Here is a 20,710-nt window from a genome sequence, read left to right as displayed (position 1 = left end):
AGGCCTGTCAGAGGAGACGTCGCCCCCTGCTGGTCCGGTGTAAGTGAGCGGGACGGAGAACATGTGAGATCTCTCGCCCTCGCGTGTGAACGGTCACCCCCGGTGATCCCAGCTTCTGTTTTGGACGGGCCCCAGTGGGGAGGGAGAGTGAGAGAGAGAGGGAGAGAGAGAGAGAGAGAGAGGTCAAGGGTTAGAGTCTGTTGCTCTCCCTCGTCAAAATCCTCAGTTCATCACCCCGTGCAGCGGCCTGTTACGCTTCTGAGCTCAGAACCCCTGTGTGTGTGTGTGTGTGTGTGTGTGTGTGTGTGTGTCTGTGTGTGTCTGTGTCTGTGTTTCTGCTTTCTGTATATATATACAGTATATTTGCATAGTATATAGTCCGTTCACGTGTGCATTGTTGTCTGCATCGTTTTGTCTAAGGGTGTCTGCCTGCATGTGTGTCTAAGTGAGGAGAAGTGTGTGTGAGCATGTGTGTGTGTGTGTGTGTGAGCATGTGTGTGTGTGTGTGTGTGTGTGTGCATGTGCCCTTGCCTACACAGTGCCACTCGTTCAGTACCTGACCTGTTGTTTTGGTCAGCGATACATTCCGTCTGATCCTTGATTTGTTTGAGGCTGTCTCTCGGGTGTCATCACCCAGTAAGGAAGCTATTCTCTACCGGGCAGCTCCGACGATGTGTGATCTTTGACCTCCTGTCCACAATGACTCGGCATGTCCTGTGGTAAACAGTGACTCAGCTGAGACACAATACAAAGAGGAATGTTTCCTTTGCATCCCAGAACTATGAGAGGCCGAGTCCTGTGCTTGAGCCTGCTTATTGTACTGTACCTCCCCTCGCCTCCTCTGACTAAAAATGGTTATTTCTCTCCGCTCGGCAGCCTTTTAAGGATGACGTCTTCAGTGCTTCCTCTAATTCTCTCTCTCTCTCTCTTTCTCTCTCTCTCTCTCTCTTTTTCTTTCGCTCGCTCTCTCTCTCTTTTCCCTTCTTCTGCCAAGTCATCTTGTCCCCCTGCTGTTTAGTCTCACCCAGGGGAATTCCAATCAGCCAGGTCTCTGTGCTCGGCTTTTTTTTTATTTCCACACCACGTCTGTCCTCATCACGTGCTCTCTCTCTCTCTCTCTCTCTCTCTCTCTCTCTCTCTCTCACTCTCTCTGAGTCTGACCAACAAAACCTCAGAGGTGCATTTTTTACACAACCTACGTAAAACCTACGTTTTTACACAACCTACGCATTTAATTGGTGCTGACCTCTGTTCTCCCTCTCTCTCTTTCTCTCTCCCTCTCTCTCTCTCCTCTACAGTACATGTAGCAGTAATGGCCGTTGGGAATGTGAGCAGCACGCTTGCCTGATTGAGGATGACATGATCCAGGCAGTCAACAGAGGGAATTATGGGTACGTTTTTTTAAAAATTATTATTCTTTACTGAACTCGAGACGTGAGAGCGGCGCCGGATGTGAGAGAGACCTGGGCAGAAGTCACGCTGTGGTGCCCTCTCTCTCTCTCTCTCTCTCTCTCTCTTTCTCTTTCTCTCTCTCTCTCTCTATCCCTCTCTCTTTCTTTCTTTTGCTATCCCTCTTTCTCTCTCTATCCCTCTCTCTCTCTCTTTCACTCTCTTTCTCACTCTCATCTCTTTCTTTTCTCTCTCTCTCTCTTTCTCTCTCTCTATCCCTCTCTCTTTCTTTCTTTTGCTATCCCCCTTTCTCTCTCTATCCCTCTCTCTCTCTCTCTATCCCTCTCTTTCTCTATCATGCATGTTTTTATTGGGTGAGGTGTAGCGCTCCCCTCTCTTTCTTTCTTTTGGTATCCCTCTTTCTCTCTCTATCCCTCTCTCTCTCTATCCCTCTCTCTCTATCACTCTCTCTCTCTATCCCTCTCTCTCTCTATCATGCATGTTTTTATTGGGTGAGGTGCAGCGCTCCCCAAGCCTGCCGCGTCAGCATCCGCTTGGGGATGTTTATGACCATAACAAAAGCACCCCTCCTCTCGGGTCGGACTCCCTGCAGCTTCACCTCAGAGCTTAAGACTGACATCCTGCCTTTCATTATCTCTCCCTTGCTCTCTCCCTTGCTCTCTCTCTCTCTCTCTCTCTCCCTCTCCCTCTCTCTCTCTCTCTCTCTCCCTCCCTCTCTCTTTATCCCTCTCTTTTAGCTGGAGGGCGGCCAACTACACCAAGTTCTGGGGCATGACTCTGGACGAGGGGCTGCGCTACCGGCTGGGCACCCAGCCCCCCTCCCGCGTCGTCAAGGCCATGAACGAGATCCAGGTGAGTGTGGCTGGCTGGCCCATGGGGGGGACGTCTGTGTGCACCCCTCAGAGAAATCACCTCACTCGGCCAACCGTGATTCCCCAGACATCCCTGTAATGCAGACGGTAGATTAATTAAAGGGTAAAGAAGCCAAACAGAAGAAGATACAAAACCGACACATTTTGTCTGTGTTTGCACAGTACATAGTTAAGTTCAGGTGCCAAGTTTTAACATTTCAGTGTTTCAAAGCTTCAAAATAGTTTTTCGGTGCTTCAAAGCTTCAAGATGTGTGCTACAACATGTACTTTTTCCAGCTACAGTTAGACAATGAAAATACGAACAGACATGGTTAAATGCTTGAACTTCTGAAGACGCAGAAGACTGTCTTACTGTAACCTAAAGGTCAGGCCTCTTTCAAAGAGTTTCCCATCCACTGAATCCAACCATTCAGAAACTGTACGCATGCAGTGGTCCGGCCAAGCTCACTGATGAATCGCTTCTGAAGCATGTTGCCAGGAATGTGAAAATGCACCTTTGATTTGGCTTCTCCTCTTATGTCTTTCCCGGGTCATGGGCAGACATGCTAACGTGCGCTCACGTCCGCAGACATCACATGGGTTTGCGTGGTGTGATATACCATCCTGTCGGACTCTTGTCTGTTTTCATCAAAGCCAGTGAAGCTTTCAGTCTCGCGCTCCCATTACCCTGATGGATTGCATAAGGAGCGAATCAAAGAGTTTGTGGAAGCTTCTAGATGAATGAATGGAGGCGGCTTGTAGATAAGATGGAGGCGTCCCAGTCCTCCCGCTTTTACCCCCATTGGCCACCATCTGCCCCCATCTCCATACCCCCGCATCCTCAGGCAGGTCCCTACCTGCCCCTGGAACTGCCCCAGACCCCATTCATAAATCTTTTCCTCTTGCCGTTTTTTTTCTTTCTGCCTGTTGTTCTTTCTTTATCTTTCTTTTTTTCCCCCGTCTATTCATTTGCTCCGTCAACATACACCAGTGCTGTGCAAAGAAAGTAATAACTGAGGAAACCGCTGTAGCCTAAAGCCTGGCACTCTACCCTCTCTCTACCACATCACACACCACACACACACACACACACACAAAGCTTTCATTCCCTTTTGAGATCAAAGTCCCTCATTTTTTGCGTGCATGCTCACACACACACGCATACACACACATTCTCTCTCTCTCTCTCTTACTCTCTCTCTCTCTCTCTCTCTCTCTCTGTGTCTCTCTTACGTCGCGTCGCCTAATCTCTAATTAATCTAAGTAATCTTTTGCCACCTGGAAAGACCCCGGTCTGAGGTGGTGCCCCACACTCGTCAGCCAAATAAACCTACCACCACCTCCAGTCCTTCCCCACCACCACCACCACCACCACCACCACCTCCATTCCTTCCCCACCACCACCACCACCACCATCTCCAGTCCTTCCCCACCACCACCACCACCACCACCACCTCCATTCCTTCCCCACCACCACCACCACCAACAACAACAACAGCAGCAGAAGCAGCAGCACAGAGGCCACTCGGGCAGGCACATGGCATGGGCTGCATTCCTCTCAGGTGGCCCCGTCTGGGTGCACGGCAGGCGGGGGAGATTAATGGCTGGAATGCAGGAGGGCCCAGGCAGCTGTGCTATTCAGACAGATAGAGAACCTTGTAGAGGCCTGAGATGCATGAGAGAGAGACAGAGAGAGGGAGAGAGAGGGATAGAGAGGGAGTGAGAAGGTGTGTGTGAGAGAGAGAGGGAGAGAGAGACAGAGAGAGGGAGTAAAAGACAGAAAAAGAGGGAGAGATAGTGTGTGAGAGAGTGAGAGAGAGAGAGAGAGAGAGAGAGTTGTTGTCTCTTCTCCAGTTCCTAAGGTGAAGGGGTCATTCTTGTCCTGGCCTGGTTCTGGACGAAGGCATGTTGACTGGCTGAAACACTCCAGAGCACCTTAGACACGTCTGACATTCAAGAAGTGTATTTTATTACTGTGGTGTGTGGTGGAAAGTTAAGGAGGAGAGCTGGGAGATACAGTCTAGCCTAATGACACAGCTGTTTGCCATTCTGATCATGGTGAAGTGTTGGGCACTTTTCTGGGAGCTCAAGGTGACCTTTAAAGTCACTATTTTAAGTGGACTTACACTTTCTAGGCCCTGTGAAATTGTTCCAGATAGTACCCAGCTTGCTGTAAATTGGCCTAATCACTAAATTTCTTCTGCCTTCTCAGCTGGAATAATTTCAGGTCTTTCGCTTGATTAAATAGCTAGATGAGGTAACCCAGCTACCACACACTGATTCCTCCCAAATTTTTAGATGAGCTGCCTATAAAGTGTGTCAACCACAGTAAATGACACAGAGTTTCATTACAGAGTGGTGTAAAGTCCTGAGAATAAGAAGGACGCCGGTGCAACTCAGATATCTTCTTTAGTTTTTAAACTTGCTAAAAAAAGCTAACGAAGATATCTGAGTTGCACCAGCCTCTTCCTCTCATGCATTATCTGTCCTGGTCTGGTCTCATCGCCATTACACGCTGAAGAAGGGCTCTGCCCGAAACGTTCGTAGGCGAATAAACAAAAGGAAAATCTGAAGAGTGCTGTCCTTCGCCTTCTTTCTTTCATTTATGTTTCACGTGGGATTCAGCACCCAGTTAAAGACGTGGATTTATTAGAAGGCGATAGTGTGAGTGCGTCTCCCCCCACTTCACTGGTCTGGTTGCACCAGATCGACGCTTAACTGCGGAAGGGCGAAGAACCTTCCTTTGTGTGGTGTAAAGTGCTGTCATTTTAATGACCCCTTTTTTTTTTGCCTGTGCCGGCAGATGAACATGGACGACAGCAACCCTTTGCCACGCTACTTCAACGCAGCCGAGAAATGGAAGGGGATGATCCACGAGCCTTTGGACCAAGGGAACTGCGCTGCGTCCTGGGCCTTCTCCACAGCTGGTGAGAAAGAGAGAAAGGCACTCTGATCTCCCATGATCCTCCAGTTTTTACTTCACCTCGTGTCCAATCTAAAGTTGAGCTTTCTTGTTGGCTAGTTTTTGTGTAAACACTGTTGCTTTTAACAACAATTGATTTGACCGAACTAGCAATGAATCAGATGTCAGATGTCAGATGTTCATTTCTTTCCATTTGTAACAAGTAAACATGACCCTCAGACTAGCACTTGATATCTTTCAAGTATAAAGTATAAAGTTGACTCTTTGTTCTTGTCCTACAGTACGTGCTAAGTAGTAAATGGACTGCTTTTAGTAACTCTCCTCCAGTGTGCTTCACTGATGTATACACATTCATGCAACTGATAACTATTTATTTTTCTTTTTAATTTATTTCTGAATGGACACTTGAGCACAAGGAATTTCAATACTTATAAATGCTTATTTATAAGTACATACAATTTGAACTTTGAACTTTGACTAAGGCAGCGACCGGCACATACTACTACTGCTCTCTGCTCCTGGCCTCTCCTGTAATGGTGCTGCTTGTGTTCTCTTCCAGCTGTGGCATCCGATCGCATCTCCATTCAGTCCATGGGTCACATGACTCCACAGCTGTCGCCGCAGAACCTCATTTCCTGTGACACACGGAACCAGGGCGGCTGTGCCGGTGGCCGGATCGACGGGGCCTGGTGGTACCTCCGCCGCAGAGGGTAGGACGATTCTGACCAGCTCTCTTCCCCTCTCTCATTTATGGAGACATATTGTACTGTACTGTATGTGATACAGACAACCCTGATGGCCAGAGAGAGAGAGATCTTTTCAAACCCATTAGAAAATACAAAAAGCTGGACTTTACAACAGAGGGCCATGGAAAGTTATCTTTTAGAATGTTGAGTGAAGCAGTCGAGAAATTAGTGTTTATTAATAGCTTATTAAGTCTGGTTAAGGTAGAGTTTACTTAAGGTAACGTTTATAAAGGAATGATTAAGTCTTTTATACTCACACTCATCTGATCTCCCCCCCTCCTCTCTCTCTCTCTCTCTCTCTCTCTCTCTCTCTCAGTGTGGTGACGGAGGCGTGCTACCCCTTCTCCCCCCCGGACCAGGCCCCAGCAGAGAGGGCCCACTGCATGATGCACAGCCGTTCGGTGGGCAGAGGCAAGAGGCAGGCCACTGCGCGCTGCCCCAACACCCACACCTACAACAACGACATCTACCAGTCCACGCCTCCCTACAGGCTCTCCACCAACGTAAGAGTCCCCGTTTAGCATTCATCAATATCACTATTATTATCATCAGTCATTTACAGCAGCAGATCGTCTTGTCCAGAGTGATTAAAGCTAATCAACTGAGGATAGGATACTTGTAGGCTACTGAACTAGGATGTAACTAGGTTAGATCAGATGACTGAGTTCACAATCGTCTGATCTCTACCCTTTCAGTAAGCATGGATCCGTACAGACCAAATAGTTTAATCGTTGTGCAGATCGTTTGCAGTGTTGTAGCAGCGTGAGAGAGTTCTGGTTGAGTAGGTTTAACATAATTTCTTCTGTAAATCCTGCAAATGAGCTCAAAAATAGACCAGCTTCACAAAGACAGGTGGTTGTCTGGAGCGGCAAGGACTTCACGGCCTCGGAATTGGGATAGTCCTCGTTTGGTCTGGAATCTCGTGACTGCTTAAGCTTGCTGCATGGTCCAAATGATTCTCTCTTTCTCACACACGCACACACAGACAAAAAACTTGAGTCGTATGGTTATATAATTGAGGATCTTACGTTTGCTTAGCACACCTCTCTGGCCGCTCCTTGGGCTTGTAATCCGGCGCACGAGCCCTTGTTTGTCCTCATGCGAGTACAAGGAAACTCTGGAGACCTTCTGACTGTACGACAACACGGCTTGTTTACGGTTCGGATTACAAGTTGATTTCCTAGTGAAGTGTGTTTATCCCATACGGGATGATAGGAAACAAACGCAGGATAGGAGCGGATGGCTAATGTGGGCTTATGTTTGGCTGGAATGTTCCAGACTATTCCCGCAGTATTACTTCCACTGAAACGCCACTTCCTGGGCTGGCTAGCCTACTCAGTCGGGACCTTAGATGGGACATCACGCAAGGAAGTTGTAGGTCTGTTTATTAATCTGCCAGGCTATGTTGGGAGAGCTCTCACACAATCTGACCACGAATCAGCTTTAGGATGCTGTGAGAAGAAGCCGAGAGGCACCCAACACACCCTGAAGGAGTCAGGATCGCTACCTAGCCATACGAACGGGAAGAGACACATTGGTGGTGGTTAGAGAGGTTCTCCTGTCACTGCTTTGAGTGTCTAGAAAAGCGCTATATAAATGTAACATGTTGTTGCTGAGATAAAAAGGAAGTGAGAGAGCAACTGTAGGGGGTTTACGACTATTATTTTAATGTTAGTGCTCCTCAGGCTTTTCTGTAGATATCGCGTCTAGACTCACTGATGAGGCCAAGAAAAAGGCTATAAATCGTTTCTCTTTCACCACCTCAAACATTGTAATCCACAGTAGGACTAAGGGGCCAGGGTGGGCTATAAAGGCCCATTCATGCTCAACGTATGGCAATTTACGTCCGTATTTTGTACGCACGTTCTATCCGGTGGTGTATTCATACCTCCGTCCGTATTTTACGTGTGAATGCATAGCGCCCCCACTTTTTCGTGTGATATTCCTGTGGTAGTGTTCGGTATTGCAACGTTTCATCCGTTTCATCCGTAATCGTAAGCTCCTCAATTTCATGTCAAAGTACGGACGAAATCAACGGAAAGAACGTGTGAAACACTCCACACGTATCCGTATTCGTATTTTACGTTGAGCATGAATGGGCCTTAAGCCCACCCAAGTATTGTGTCTTGCCCACCCAAACAAAATCAAGAAGTCAGACTCTTTTGAGTTGGTGTTGAGTGTAATGGTAGCTACTGTAGCTGGTACATACAGTACAGTGGCTGTGCAGTAGGCTTATTATATGTGTGTTAGGTAAACAACCCTCCTGATGCCTTCAAGAAAAATTCTGGCCAATTTACACACAGATCTCTGTTTCTCAAAGTTACCGAGTGCTGTCGGTAGGAGAAAAAACTCAGTACCATCTTGCTTGCTGCAGCTAACAGCTAGAACAGCAAGACAGCGCTATACAATGGGAGGCATGATTTTAAACATGCTCCCAGAGTGTGGTTGCTCTAGCTGTTGGCAAGGATGGACAAACATACATCAAAATGTGATTTAAAATAAAATATCAAATACCCTAATTTTAGAAAGTAATAAAACTGTGATTTAAAAGGAGCATGATACAGTATCTTTGCAAAGCTTCCATAGCTATCCATTTAACGCATTCCTTCATCAGTACACTGACTCTGTTGATTAAGTGTAGCCTACAGTATCTGATTTTCTCTGCCTAAGACATGACATGTGAACAGATCAATGTGTTGACCTGCCTGTTGGGGCAACTTCTCGTAGGGCAACTTCTCGCGGTTCCATATCTTCTGATAATTAAAGTTCTCAAGAAACTTGAGGCAGTGTGTGTGTGTGTGTGTGTGTGTGTGTGTGTGTGTGTGTGTGTGTGTGTGTGTGTGTGTGTGTGTGTGAGTGTGTGTGTGTTTGTGAGCAAGAGAGGTGGGAGGAAGTCACACATGTGAGTCACAATTGGCTTATATTGGCAACATTTTTCCTAGTGTATCAGGATTGTACTGAGATAAGAAAATGTTTCACACATTTCAATCTAATATCCAAGTATCGATTCACTGCCAATTCTTACCATGCCTCAAACTTGATGCCAGAAATATTTGCCAGTATTTTTAAACAAATATACACACCTACAAAGTATTTTGATACAAAACACTAAGCCATTTTCATCAACAAAACAAAATACAAATGACAACATACTGTTTTTTATTTAAAATACACTATTTTAAATACGTGTATCAGACATACTGCCTCTCCCTGACTGTTTGCTGCAGCAACTCGAGGTGGTACCGATTTATTGGTATTTGTGTTTTTGACAATATTGACCCAATCTGACCACTTTTCTTTATTACCCACCCAAAATGTCTACTAGCCCACCCAAATGTAGTGGGCTACAACCGGTTCTGATCCACAGAGTCAATAATTACATGCTATTAAGTCATAATCATTCATTTGATAATCTGTTATTGCCATAGATTTTTCACTCACTGATTATTTCTGCATGTGTCATCTTCACAGGAGAAAGAGATCATGAAGGAGATCATGGATAATGGTCCAGTGCAAGGTAAATAAAGTGTGTGTGTGTGTGTGTGTGTGTGTGTGTGTGTGTGTGTGTGTGTGCGCGTACGTGTATGTGTGTTTGTTTGTGTGTGTTTGTTTGTGTGTGTTTGCTTGTGTGTGTTCAAGGAGAGTAAGTCCTTAAATTGTTTTCTTTGAGGGAGTATTTTAACCAAAGTAAGCATAAACAGACACCAATTAGAGATGTAATTGACGTCAGTAAATGGTTCTCTTAAGTGCTAAAAGCCCGAGCATTTAGACATCTAGTTCCAGCATGTTACAACATCACACCTTTTAAAAGGGTGGTCAGCTCAGACACCATCAATCAGAGAATAGGTCTTACTTCAGCTCCAAACAGGGGTGAAGCTGAGTAGCCAACTCAAGAACATCATCTCGATGAACTTGTGACTTGTCCTTTCCCCCCCGATGACCCTTTTGCTGTCGCCGCGGGAGATGAGCTGAACTCTGACCCCAAGCATCTCTCAGCTGACATGGAGCGAAACCGTATTCCGCATTCCATCCTGGTGATGATTCATGGGAAGTCAGGAGACTCCAGAGTGCCGGTGGACACATCCTGCCCTGACCTCTGTATGCAACATAGAACAACAGAGAGAGAGAGAGAGAGAGAGAGAGAGAGACTGTATGGACAAATGAACAAACCCTCTCCAGGGAGAGAACAGAGTTAGGAAGTGAAAGAAGAGAAAACATAAAAATTGAATCAGTCTGAAAAAAGAACATTAACCCTGGCAGCTATTTACTGAAATAGATAATAGAGAGAAAAATGTTGAAAGGTCGAGCTGAGGACTTCAAAGAGCCATCTCCATCTTCACTCAGTGTTCAAGGAAATGAGATTGTTTCTTTTGGCTGGTTCATTTTGAGTCTATAAATGCAGTCAGTGTGTGCGTGTGTGTGTGTGTGTGTGTGTGTGTGTGTGTGTGTGTGGTGTTACACCCCACAGAGTGATATCTCTGTTCAAATCTCTTGTGGCGTGCATGCATGTAACTATATATACGTATTTTGTTTTGCCATGGGAGGTAATCTTGGCACACTCAAATGGACTTTGAGGAGAGGGTACCGCCAGTTCTCGCAATATGATGTCAGGCGCTTTCCGGACTTTCTTTCCAAGCTTTGAAAGTCAAAGAGAGCACAGCTCCGCTAAACTCCCGAGAACAATTGCTACTGAAGGGGGTCAAATTGGACCCCAATATTGCCCCCCCTCCTCCGCCCTAGCCAAAATCCTTCTTTGATCCATTAGGGTGGGCTTATAGCATTACATAATTGTTCTTTAAATCATGCTTCAAAGACGAGCGGTATTTCCATAGGGTTCTACCCGGACCTCTGTATTATTAAATGTATGTGCGCTATATAGCTGCTGTTGCTGTTGGCCTCATGATATAATAATGTGTAAGTACTAAGTAGACATTATGCGACTGAAAATGAGCAGAGGCAGCAGCAAGCCCAAAACACACCCAGCTCAATAGCCTATTGTTTCAGTTTTTCATCATGACTAAATACACTTCCACTGAGGTTGTTCACGAGTGCCATATCATGACCAGGCAGACCGAGCTACACAAACGCTAAAAGCCCCCGAGGGGAAGCAATGGTTCATGCAGGAACAGATTTTATCGTGCACGTCGGTTGGGTTGCTTATTTGTGGATTTATTCATTTGCTTGTTTGTTTTATTCATTTGTTTGGTTTCATTCATTGTTATTCACTCATTCAATTTGTTTACTCGCGTGGTGTCTTTTCTCCAGCCATCCTGGAAGTCCACGAGGATTTCTTTGTTTACAAGAGCGGGATCTATCGGCACACAGACGTGAACTACCAGAAGCTCCCCCATTACCGCAAGCATGGCACACATTCGGTCAGGATCATAGGGTGAGTAGCCCACAACCACATCATCTTCCCTCAGGCTGATGAGTTCTGCTTTCAAAACCAAAGTAATAATAATATACACACATACAAAGGTGGGGCTTGGGTATTTGTGGATTTGAAAAATTGTTGTTGCAGCCATCATTCGTAACAACCATGCATTATTTTTTCACTGATGGGAGTTCAGTGGAATTGTTAAACACATCTATGTTTTATTTTTTACTTGAGTTTGAAACAGTCAAACAAAGTAAGAATCCTTGCCCAAAAGTGGGGTACAGGTACTCGTAAATTATTAGTTACAGTTTGAGATTGTTGAAAAGCAACCATATATCCGTTTTTAACTGAAGTGGTAAATAGGACTTAAGCCATACGCCTTGGTGCTGATGACTGGCTCTTTAAGACAGGTAAGGGCTCAAAGCCTTTAGTCCTCTGTTTAGACTCCACAGAGACGCACCAGCGCTCCAGGCTTTCATGTCCCAGACATGCTCTTTGTCCCCACAAAAATGTGGGCAGACACTACACCTGGATCCCTTCACCTCTGTTGTTACCTTCCACCCCCACCCAACTAACACACACACAGACATACCCCAGCCAGTACCCCCCCTTCCAACACACACACACACACACACACACACACACACACACACACACACACACACACACACACACACACACACACACACACACACACACACACATACCTGTCTGAGAGCAGCAGCCTCACTCTGCACTCACCTCATCAGTGCATCAGCACTGCACTCCGTCTCATAACAACACAGAGAGGAAAACACGGGGGGGGGGGGGAGAGAAAGAGAGAGAGAGAGAGAGAGAGAGAGAGAAAGGAAAGGAGGTGGAAAAGGAGAAAGGGAGAGACATTCAACATATTGTACACAATACAGAAAATCAATGCAATATTACCAATACCATACCAGTAATGCTTCCACAAACCATAATCAGACACAGCCAGAGAGATATAAAGGCTGGGTGAAAAGTAGAGAGGAAACACAGAGAGATAAAAAAGAAAAGGGGGGGGGGAGAGTGCAGCGAAAGTGCTCGAGAGGAGGCCAGAGTAGTGCCTTTCAATTAGGCTGAGGAGAGCAGCAGTTTCTTCCCTGTAAACACATACCTCTCTGAGTGTGTGTAGACAGTCCAGGTGGCTCCGTCCTAATGGCTCAGTGATGGATGGAGAGAGAGATGGAAAGTGGGTCCGTCTTGAGATCTTGCGTCTTGATTATCTTGGGCCTCGGGTCTGTCATTTAGTAACGCTGCATGACACGGTGAAAATCTTGGTTATGCAAAAAGAGATAGAGAATGCCATCTCAAACTTGTGTCTGTTGCACATCTGTATTATTATGTTTACTTGGCTTGGTATCTGTTTACATACTGTATCCAGATCAGTGTCCCTGTAAAGTAAAGCCGGGGATTTGAATAATACAAAGTGTATATTTAAAAGATGTACGCAATTCTGCGGGCTGAAGTTAAAAGTCGCCATCTTTTTTCTAAAACGATTCCATGAGTCAACATAATTAATGTCTATTGTAAAGACGTCACTTCTCTGGACCAATGAGGGAACAGGAAATGGTCGAAGGAAATCCGTGAAGCATCCGCGCGCTGTTTAAAACATTAAATGATTATAACCCCTGTTGAATCCTAATAAAGCTGACTCCGCCAAATATAAGAAGGTCTAGTTCAAAGTAACATTATTCTCAGGGGTCAGGCTGGTGAGCCTGGTGGTGCCTTCGAAAGTAACATTGTGAATTCTCCGGGATCAGGCTTATGTGAGCTATAAGCGCGTGCAGTCATTCTTACCGACCCCGTATCGTCAGGAATATGCTGAGGGTCCTATTCTCCTCCACTGCCGATTAATTCGGGCGGTTCCCGTACGTTATCATTGTTACTAGTTTCTAGAAAGGATTCAGTGTCTGCCCCGGTGACCTGGACTATTAATACTGTGATACGTGCTGCTCCACAACCACATACTAGCACAGAGGGTTCTGGCTGTGCTAGGACGCGATTACTCGATACAGATCACCATAGACATTTCTATGGCAGCCCCCGTAAAACATAACGGCCCATCACTTCATAATACTAGTCAATTTCGAAGACAGTTTGCCCTTTCTAGACGGTTAACTCCTACGGCGGCGGTAGTTAGACCCTAGCCATCCATAACGCTAGCACGTTACCTGGGACCGGACACAGCCGCATAAGTACATAATGGCTACGCGGATCAGCATAACAAATTTATTTGTCAGGTACAAGTTAGAAATTCAGTACGTTACAGAAAGACATCTAAATGAATAATATGAAAGTTACGAAAAACAGGTTAAAGAAATACTTAGGCTATCATACAGAAAACAGTCATAGAAATGTACGTACCGGCTCAGAAAGTGAATGACTACACACCAAGGAGGTGCGGGAGATCTGAATACAGATATAACTCCTCGAGCTTCTTGTTAGCTGTGTTTAAGTATGCTATTTTATCTTAGTTTATGTATGGGTGACTGTGCGTTTTCGTAATGTAGGAGGTCACCTGGTTACAGGTTACCTAAGGATCACATGATGGATACTGTTGAACTGAGACCATTGTTTTCCGCGAGACCCTGAGTAACTCAATCAAACCATGACAATACATTCATCAATCACATTTCCTGCTTCCCAGTAGTTTTCCCTGTGAAATGGTAAAGTGTTAATCAAAAGTTGCTGTAGTGGAATTCTACAGCAGGCCTAGAATAGGGTTACACAATCAGGCTCTTACAGATCCCCCCTTGACCCCTCTGGGTCATCCTAGGTGGACTAAGTGGGGTCACCAGAATAGAGTCCGTTGATTGAAAAGTTGTTGTGGGGCTGATGGTTGTAGTTTGTCAAGCAGCAGGGCTGCGTGTGTGTCCCTCCGCAGCGAGCGGATGAGGTGTGTGAAGTAGCAGCACTGGAGAAGGGTGATGGTGAAGATCAGGGCACTGGCGATGACGCACCCTCTGAACACCCAGTCCCACCAGGTGTTGGCATACTGGGCGGAGCGTGTGGTGGAGCTGGCCAGGATCTCAGCTGTCTTTTTGGCCAGGTTCGCTTGCACCTGTGCCTGATTAAGATGGTAATCCGTTTGTTGGATGACCTGTTCAACAAGGTTCATAGTGTCTGATAGGGCTTTTGTACTCTCCTCGTAGAAGGTGTCCTCCCACCAGGGAGAAACGTCCAAGTCCAATGGAATCTTCCCCAGGATGCTGACCTGACCCATAGAAAAGTCCTCTGTTACTTCTAAGCAGAAGCTGTGGTTTGATGGGCAGGTCAGTCCTCCATAGGAAAAGGAGTTCATCTCGCTCAGAACACACCACTGTGTGCTTGACACCTGGATGGCGTCAGCATATCCATGTAGTGACTGAACATTGACAAGTTTGGTATCATTATGGGAAAAAGGTTGCAAAGTGTTACAGGTACATATGACATAGCTAGATGTTTCATGGCAACAGTTTCGAGTGGAAAACAATGTCTCAGTCCCTTTCACAGTCATATACCCAGTAATGTGATCCCATTTTAACACCTGATTCTTTACCACTACACCGAGTGAGCGTATTGTGGTAGAATTTGGAAACACCTGTTCAGGGTGGAGTAAAGGGAAAGTAGCAAAGAAACCAATACAGCCGGTACATTCATTTCCAGTATACATCATCAATGCTGTTAATAACTCTGAATAATGAATATTTTTCATTTTTTCTGACGCTATCCACCTGTTAAGATCCAAGGTTTCTATAAGGTCACTTAAAGCATGTCTAGGTGGTTTTCCTAGGCGCAAATCAAGTAATTCTTGTCTTGCGGCAGTGTGTAAGTCTTGTGCGTATGTTCTACAGGCTAAGGTATGTTCGATGATACGTGTTTGGTTGAAAAGTGAGTGAGAAGCGGTTAGAAGCGCCTGCGCCTCAGATTTTACCGCTTTGATTATGTTTTGGTTGCTATTGGTGAGGTGTTGGAAACCGGTAGAGACCTGATTTGCCAACCATGCTGAATATTGTGACTGATCTGTGATTTTGTATGTGTTGGCAAGTGAATTGGCTGAACCAAAGAGACCTGACACGTCTGCCATTAGGTCTCGCTTTGTTCTAGCGGGTAAAATCTGGATAGCTAATCTGTTGTTGTAGTCCGAGATTAAATCATCAATACGTGCCTGTAACCAAACATAGGTTTCATCTTTTTTGTTACAATGTTGTGAATACGCTGTCAATAAATTAGAAATGTTATAAGAAACATGTGCCATAACAAGATTCACATCATGTAGTAAAGTTTTGTTCACATTTCCTTTGATGAGGCCACCCGGAGGGGTAGGGTTCAGTTTGGGACACTGTGTGGGTTTGTGATATCCACATGTAGTTAGATTGAAGCAGTGTTTAACAGTCCAGGTACAATTGTGTATTGCAGTGTACTTTGTAGGGTTATGCTCGCATTGTCCAACACAGTATGTCCCTTCCCTCCGGGTGGTCCATACAAAAGGTTTTGGCTTGTTCTGGTCACCTGTGGGGATGGAAAGGTTGTAAGTTGCATCGTGATAGACTATGTGTGTGGCATTGTGTGGTACAGTGTGTGTGCAACGGTATGCTGCTGGTTCTAGGTCCTTTGTGCGGTAGCACTTTTTAGGATCTAGTCCCTGATTGCTATGGCGATACATAATATTCATGACTCCAATGTCAGAATTCTGGTAGCTTTTAAGCTGGTACCAGACAGTGATGTTGTGGAAACTAGGTGGGTAATTCATGTATCCAGTAATGTTTTGTGTAGGGAGATGGGTGGATCCTGCTCTACAACATATTTTGGTGTCACAATTTGGTTCCGGTGCTAATCCGGGAGGCCATGTAACTGTTTGCTTCAGTGGAATTGTTACATGAGGTGTGTATGGCCCCTTAGAATATTTCCAAACCCATCTCCCACATTTGAGTGTGTGTGTCAGCAGGACCCTCTGGCCCAGCTGGATGCATGTTGGTCCGGACACTCTTCTGTAGTCCGGTTCCCATGGTATCGCTGCGCTCATCCTAAAATAAACAATAAAGCAGAAGATAGTTATTTTTCAACTGTTTTTTTTTTAAAACGTTTGCACTGTGACATGTGGTACCATTTTAGTTTTCTTTTTACAGTCATGGCCACACAGCTGTTGCAGACAGCTTTGATTTCATATGGCCCATGCCATCGGGGAGAGAAAGCATTCTCTTTCACAAATACTCGTATCATCACCATGTCACCCTCTGCAAATTGGACTTCAGAGCTGGGGTTGAAATGTGTATCATTGGCCAGATCTGATTGTTGCTGTTTCAAAATTGCTTGTGCATACAACACTTTGATGCGCTCCTGCACCTGTGTTAGCACGGTTTGTTGTCTTGCAACAGTCAAGGGTCCCAGATCTGATGGGGAGATTTCTGGATCAATGGGGAGTTTCATTACCCGCCCTGTCATGAGTTCGTATGGACTGATGCCTGTGGCTTTCGACGGTGTTGCTCGTAACACAGTCAAAACCGTAGGCAGAGCATCCATCCATTGGTTGTTGTGTTGAGCAATGTGTTTTGTAATGTGTTCTTTGATTGTGCGGTTTGCACGCTCAACCATTCCGGAGCTTTGTGGTCTGTAGGGGACATGGAATCTCTGTTCAATGTGAAGGAGTTTGCACATATCTTTCATGACTTGTCCTGTGAAATGTGTTCCCTGGTCCGATTCAATTTGGATTGGTGCACCATAGAGAGGGATGATTTGGTTCGCTAGCAGCCGTGCCACTGTGTGTGCTGTGTTTTTTCGAGTGGGGATGGCATCGACCCATTTCGAAAACTTATCAATGATAACAAGGCAGTAGCGATATCCCCCCTTGGCAGTAGGCAGAGGACCAATGAAATCCAATTGTAAAAGTTCCCATGGCCCTTTTGGCGGCGTCGGCCGGCGAAAGCGAACGCGACCTGTCACACCTTGGTTCACGGCGGCACATACTAGGCATGTGTCGCACCAGTCGTGGACATCAGTGGTCATGGTATTCCACCAAAAGTAGCGCTTAAGTAGTTGTAAGGTGTTGTAGGCTGACACATGTGCATATTCATGGTAAAGTTTAATTACTGGCTTTTGTAGGGCCGGTGATACGACGTATTTGTTGTCTCTGAGAACAATGCCCTCAGTTACAGTGATCAGTTTGTCCTGTTTTAGTTGTGGGATTAATTCACCATCTGAGTCCCAAAGATCTCGTTGGTATTGTTTTAGATCAATTGGCGTGATTTGGATTGCAGCTATAGTGGACGAAGTGTTGTGTGGTTTGTACTCGACCCCTGTAGTTGCTGCTTGTTTAGCGAGTTTGTCAACAATGTTGTTATTGGTCTCATGTATGTTGGGATTTTTCATTATGTGGGCGCGTACTTTTACAACGGATATGGTACCGTCGTGCGAGTTAATGGTATCCCAGATTGCTTTGATTGTTTCGAAGTGTTTGATAGGTGTGCCGGCGGATGTTAAGAAAGATCGCAATTTCCACTGCGTAATGTAATCATGGACAACCCCGAATGCGTATTGGCTATCTGTGTATATGCACAATGGTTCGGGGTGTGTTCGAATGGCTTCAAGCATTGCAACGAGTTCAGCTTGTTGTGCAGACATTGACGGCGGTAGTTTAAGTAGCAACGAATGGCTAGATTGCGCATGAGATTTAGGAGTCCACACCGCACAGCCTGTGTGATAATGGCCTTCCTCCCAGAAACGTGACCCATCAACATACACCTGAGTTTGTCCTGGCAATTCGGCATCAAGTACAGGGCTACGAGTCTCTGGGGGAGGTTCACAAACGTGTGGGTGGCCTTGTATTTCACCGAGTAGGTGGGGGAGAATTCGAGTGTGTTCCACTGTAATGTCGCGTGCTTGTATGTCAGTTAACCACCTGGCTAGTCTTTGTGCGGACACACCTTTGATTCGACCTTCGATTAACATTTGTACTGGCGTATGCATGGTGTGTACAACGATGGGTTGAAAACCAACGATGGGCTCGGTTGCTGTTATCATCCAATGTAAAGCAAGCATTTGTTGACTGCATGGGTCAAATCCCAACTCAACGGGCGAAGTTTTTCGACTGTAGTAGGCAATAGGACGTAATTTCCCCCCGTGTTCTTGGGCTAAGACGCCACTGAGTGCCTGATTCTGAGTATCGACTTGAATGTGAAAAAGTTTGTTTGGATTGGGTAGGCCCAGAGCTGGCGCAGCGCAAAGTCGTTCTTTTAATGTAGTAAACGCTTGTTCATGTTGGTCAGTCCATTCTAATACGTCGGAAGGTTTGCTTTTGTCTTTGAGTAGTGCATATAGTGGAATGGCGACGCTGGTATAATCATAAATGAAATCACGCAAATAGTTAGCTGTTCCTAACACCTTTTGTAGTGCGTTCAGGGTGTGTGGTCGAGGCAATTCAGCAATGCATTTACGTCGGTCTTCTGTCAGAGCGCGGTGGCTTTGGGTTAGTGTGTAACCCAAGTATTGCACTTCACTTTTTGCGATTTGGGCTTTGTCTCGATTGAGTTTGAAACCTGCATTACCTAATGTTGATAACACTGTGTCAGCTAGCTGTAGGTGGTCTTTTTGGGACCCGTTTGTCGAGATAATGACGTCATCTACGTAGTGATTGACCTCCCCTGTCGCGATTAAAGGTTCCAAAATATCCGCCACTGCCCTGTGAAAGATAGCGGGGCTATTGTGTAAGCCTTGTGGCATTCTTTCCCATGTGTATTGGATTTGATTGATGGTGAATGCTAATTTCCATTGATCATCGCGTTTGACTTGAATGGACCAAAATCCGTTTTTTATGTCTAACACTGTAAACCACTTTGCGTCTGTAGATATTTGTGTTAGAATTGTGGATGGGTTGGCGACGATTGCGGTGGCTTTTGGTAGGGCTTTGTTTAGTCGCTGGTAATCAATGCATAAACGCCATTTGCCATTAGGCTTTGGAACTGGTAAACACGGAGAATTAGTAGTTGAACTGCATCGACGAACAATGTGTCTCATCTCAAGTTGTTTGACAATTTCATGGACTGCGGCCTCTGCCTCTGGTTTGATGCGGTATTGTTTTTGTGGGGGAGGTGGCTCCCCCTCAATGGCAACTTCAAAGTCAATGAGGCCGCAGTCGTTTTCGTGATTTGCCCAAACGGCGCTGTGTTTGTCAATTAGTTGTTGTATGGGATCTATGGTAGACACGGACATGACATATGCGTGGTTAGGGATTCGGTGTTTTGTTGTTAAACCTGTGTTTATTTCAATCTGCTTTTCAAAACAATCAATCACGAACCCATATTTTTGCATAATATCCATTCCTAGTATAGTTCCCTCACTGTTTTCTGGCAGGTACCATAATGGTTCTGTCAGCACGGCGACACCTAGATCCAGCCGGACAGGGTGTGTTTTTGTTGCGGTCATGGGGAAGTCTCCAATACCAGAGATTTGGACGGTTTCGTCAGTTAAGGGTAGTGGGACGTTTGTGCAGGAACATGCGGCACCAGTATCAACTAAGATGTTTACTAACCGGCCTCCAAGATTAGCTTTAATTTTGATACGATTACCATTCGAAATGATGCTCCCGACTGTGGCGGAGGCCACGCACCCCTATGCTGATTTATGACGGGCCATGAACTCGGCCATTTCGCGGCCTAAGGTTTCGAAAGATAAAGGTGTTGAGTTGTCTTGTGTTTGGGTAGTGTCGTCGTTAACTTTCATGAATTGTTTGAATTGTTGAAGCACTTGAGCGTCATGGTTGCTGTTATGTTCTTGTGGGCGGCGCCAGCATCTTTCTTTGCTGTGATTGTCTTTTCTGCAATATACACATTTAGGGAATGTTTGAAATGTTCTCTTTTGGACTTCCGCACCTCTCCCTTCTGTTAACCAGTTAGTTAGTGCTATGGGTCGCGTTTTTTTCATTCGGTTTTCGATTTTGGATCCCCATTCAACTAATGACATGAAAGTGTTTTCAGCTGGGTCGGCGCCATGAGCTAAGGCTTGTTGAATGTGGGGGCCTGCATTGTTTTTGATAATTTGGAGGAGGACGTCGGTATCGCGATTGGCTTCCTCCATGCCAGAGTGTTCTTTAAACGTAACATATAATCTTTCGGCATACATTTCAAATGATTCTTTTGTCGCCTGTTTAACATCAAGGATTTTGTTCCACTCGGCGTGTGTTGGCCCTCGCAATTCCAAAAGATTGTTTTTGAGTCTGTTATAAACGTCGTCCGCGGTTTCAAGGTGTAATCTTTCAATTATGGTCCCTGTTTTTAAAGGTACTGTCATTTTGAATGTAAGCTCGTCGGGGATAGTGAGAAGGACTATTTGCCATACGTCCCTAGGTTCTAGATTGTAGACGTTAGTTTGCATCATTATTTTCTCCCAATAAGGTTGAAATGGGCCCTTT

The 20,710-nt window shown here is 45.5% G+C and overlaps 2 protein-coding genes across 2 annotated transcripts in view; one reads left to right on the top strand and one right to left on the bottom strand.

Annotated features, from left to right (window-relative positions):
* tinagl1 (tubulointerstitial nephritis antigen-like 1) overlaps positions 1 to 20,710 on the top strand; it is a 47,954-nt gene that overhangs the window by 16,706 nt on the left and 10,538 nt on the right. The window contains exons 4-10 of the mRNA XM_062528801.1: positions 1,299 to 1,391; positions 2,148 to 2,262; positions 5,065 to 5,188; positions 5,744 to 5,894; positions 6,247 to 6,433; positions 9,402 to 9,447; positions 11,196 to 11,319. Coding sequence (XP_062384785.1) covers positions 1,299 to 1,391; positions 2,148 to 2,262; positions 5,065 to 5,188; positions 5,744 to 5,894; positions 6,247 to 6,433; positions 9,402 to 9,447; positions 11,196 to 11,319 — 840 coding nt within the window. The remainder of the gene's footprint in view (positions 1 to 1,298; positions 1,392 to 2,147; positions 2,263 to 5,064; positions 5,189 to 5,743; positions 5,895 to 6,246; positions 6,434 to 9,401; positions 9,448 to 11,195; positions 11,320 to 20,710) is intronic.
* LOC134072224 (uncharacterized) lies at positions 13,806 to 15,562 on the bottom strand. The gene has a single exon (XM_062528802.1). The coding sequence runs from the start codon at positions 15,560 to 15,562 to the stop codon at positions 14,117 to 14,119; it is 1,446 nt and encodes a 481-aa protein (XP_062384786.1). The 3' UTR covers positions 13,806 to 14,116.

This window comes from Sardina pilchardus, chromosome 24 (assembly GCF_963854185.1).
Source record: "Sardina pilchardus chromosome 24, fSarPil1.1, whole genome shotgun sequence".
Taxonomy (NCBI): domain Eukaryota; kingdom Metazoa; phylum Chordata; class Actinopteri; order Clupeiformes; family Clupeidae; genus Sardina; species Sardina pilchardus.
Note: the sequence above shows the minus strand (reverse complement) of the source record. Positions and strands in the feature narration are given on the sequence as shown.

Bases quoted from the DNA above. Each gene is read 5' to 3' on its own strand.
- LOC134072224 (XM_062528802.1), bottom strand. From the start codon at position 15,562: ATGGCACATGTTTCTTATAACATTTCTAATTTATTGACAGCGTATTCA.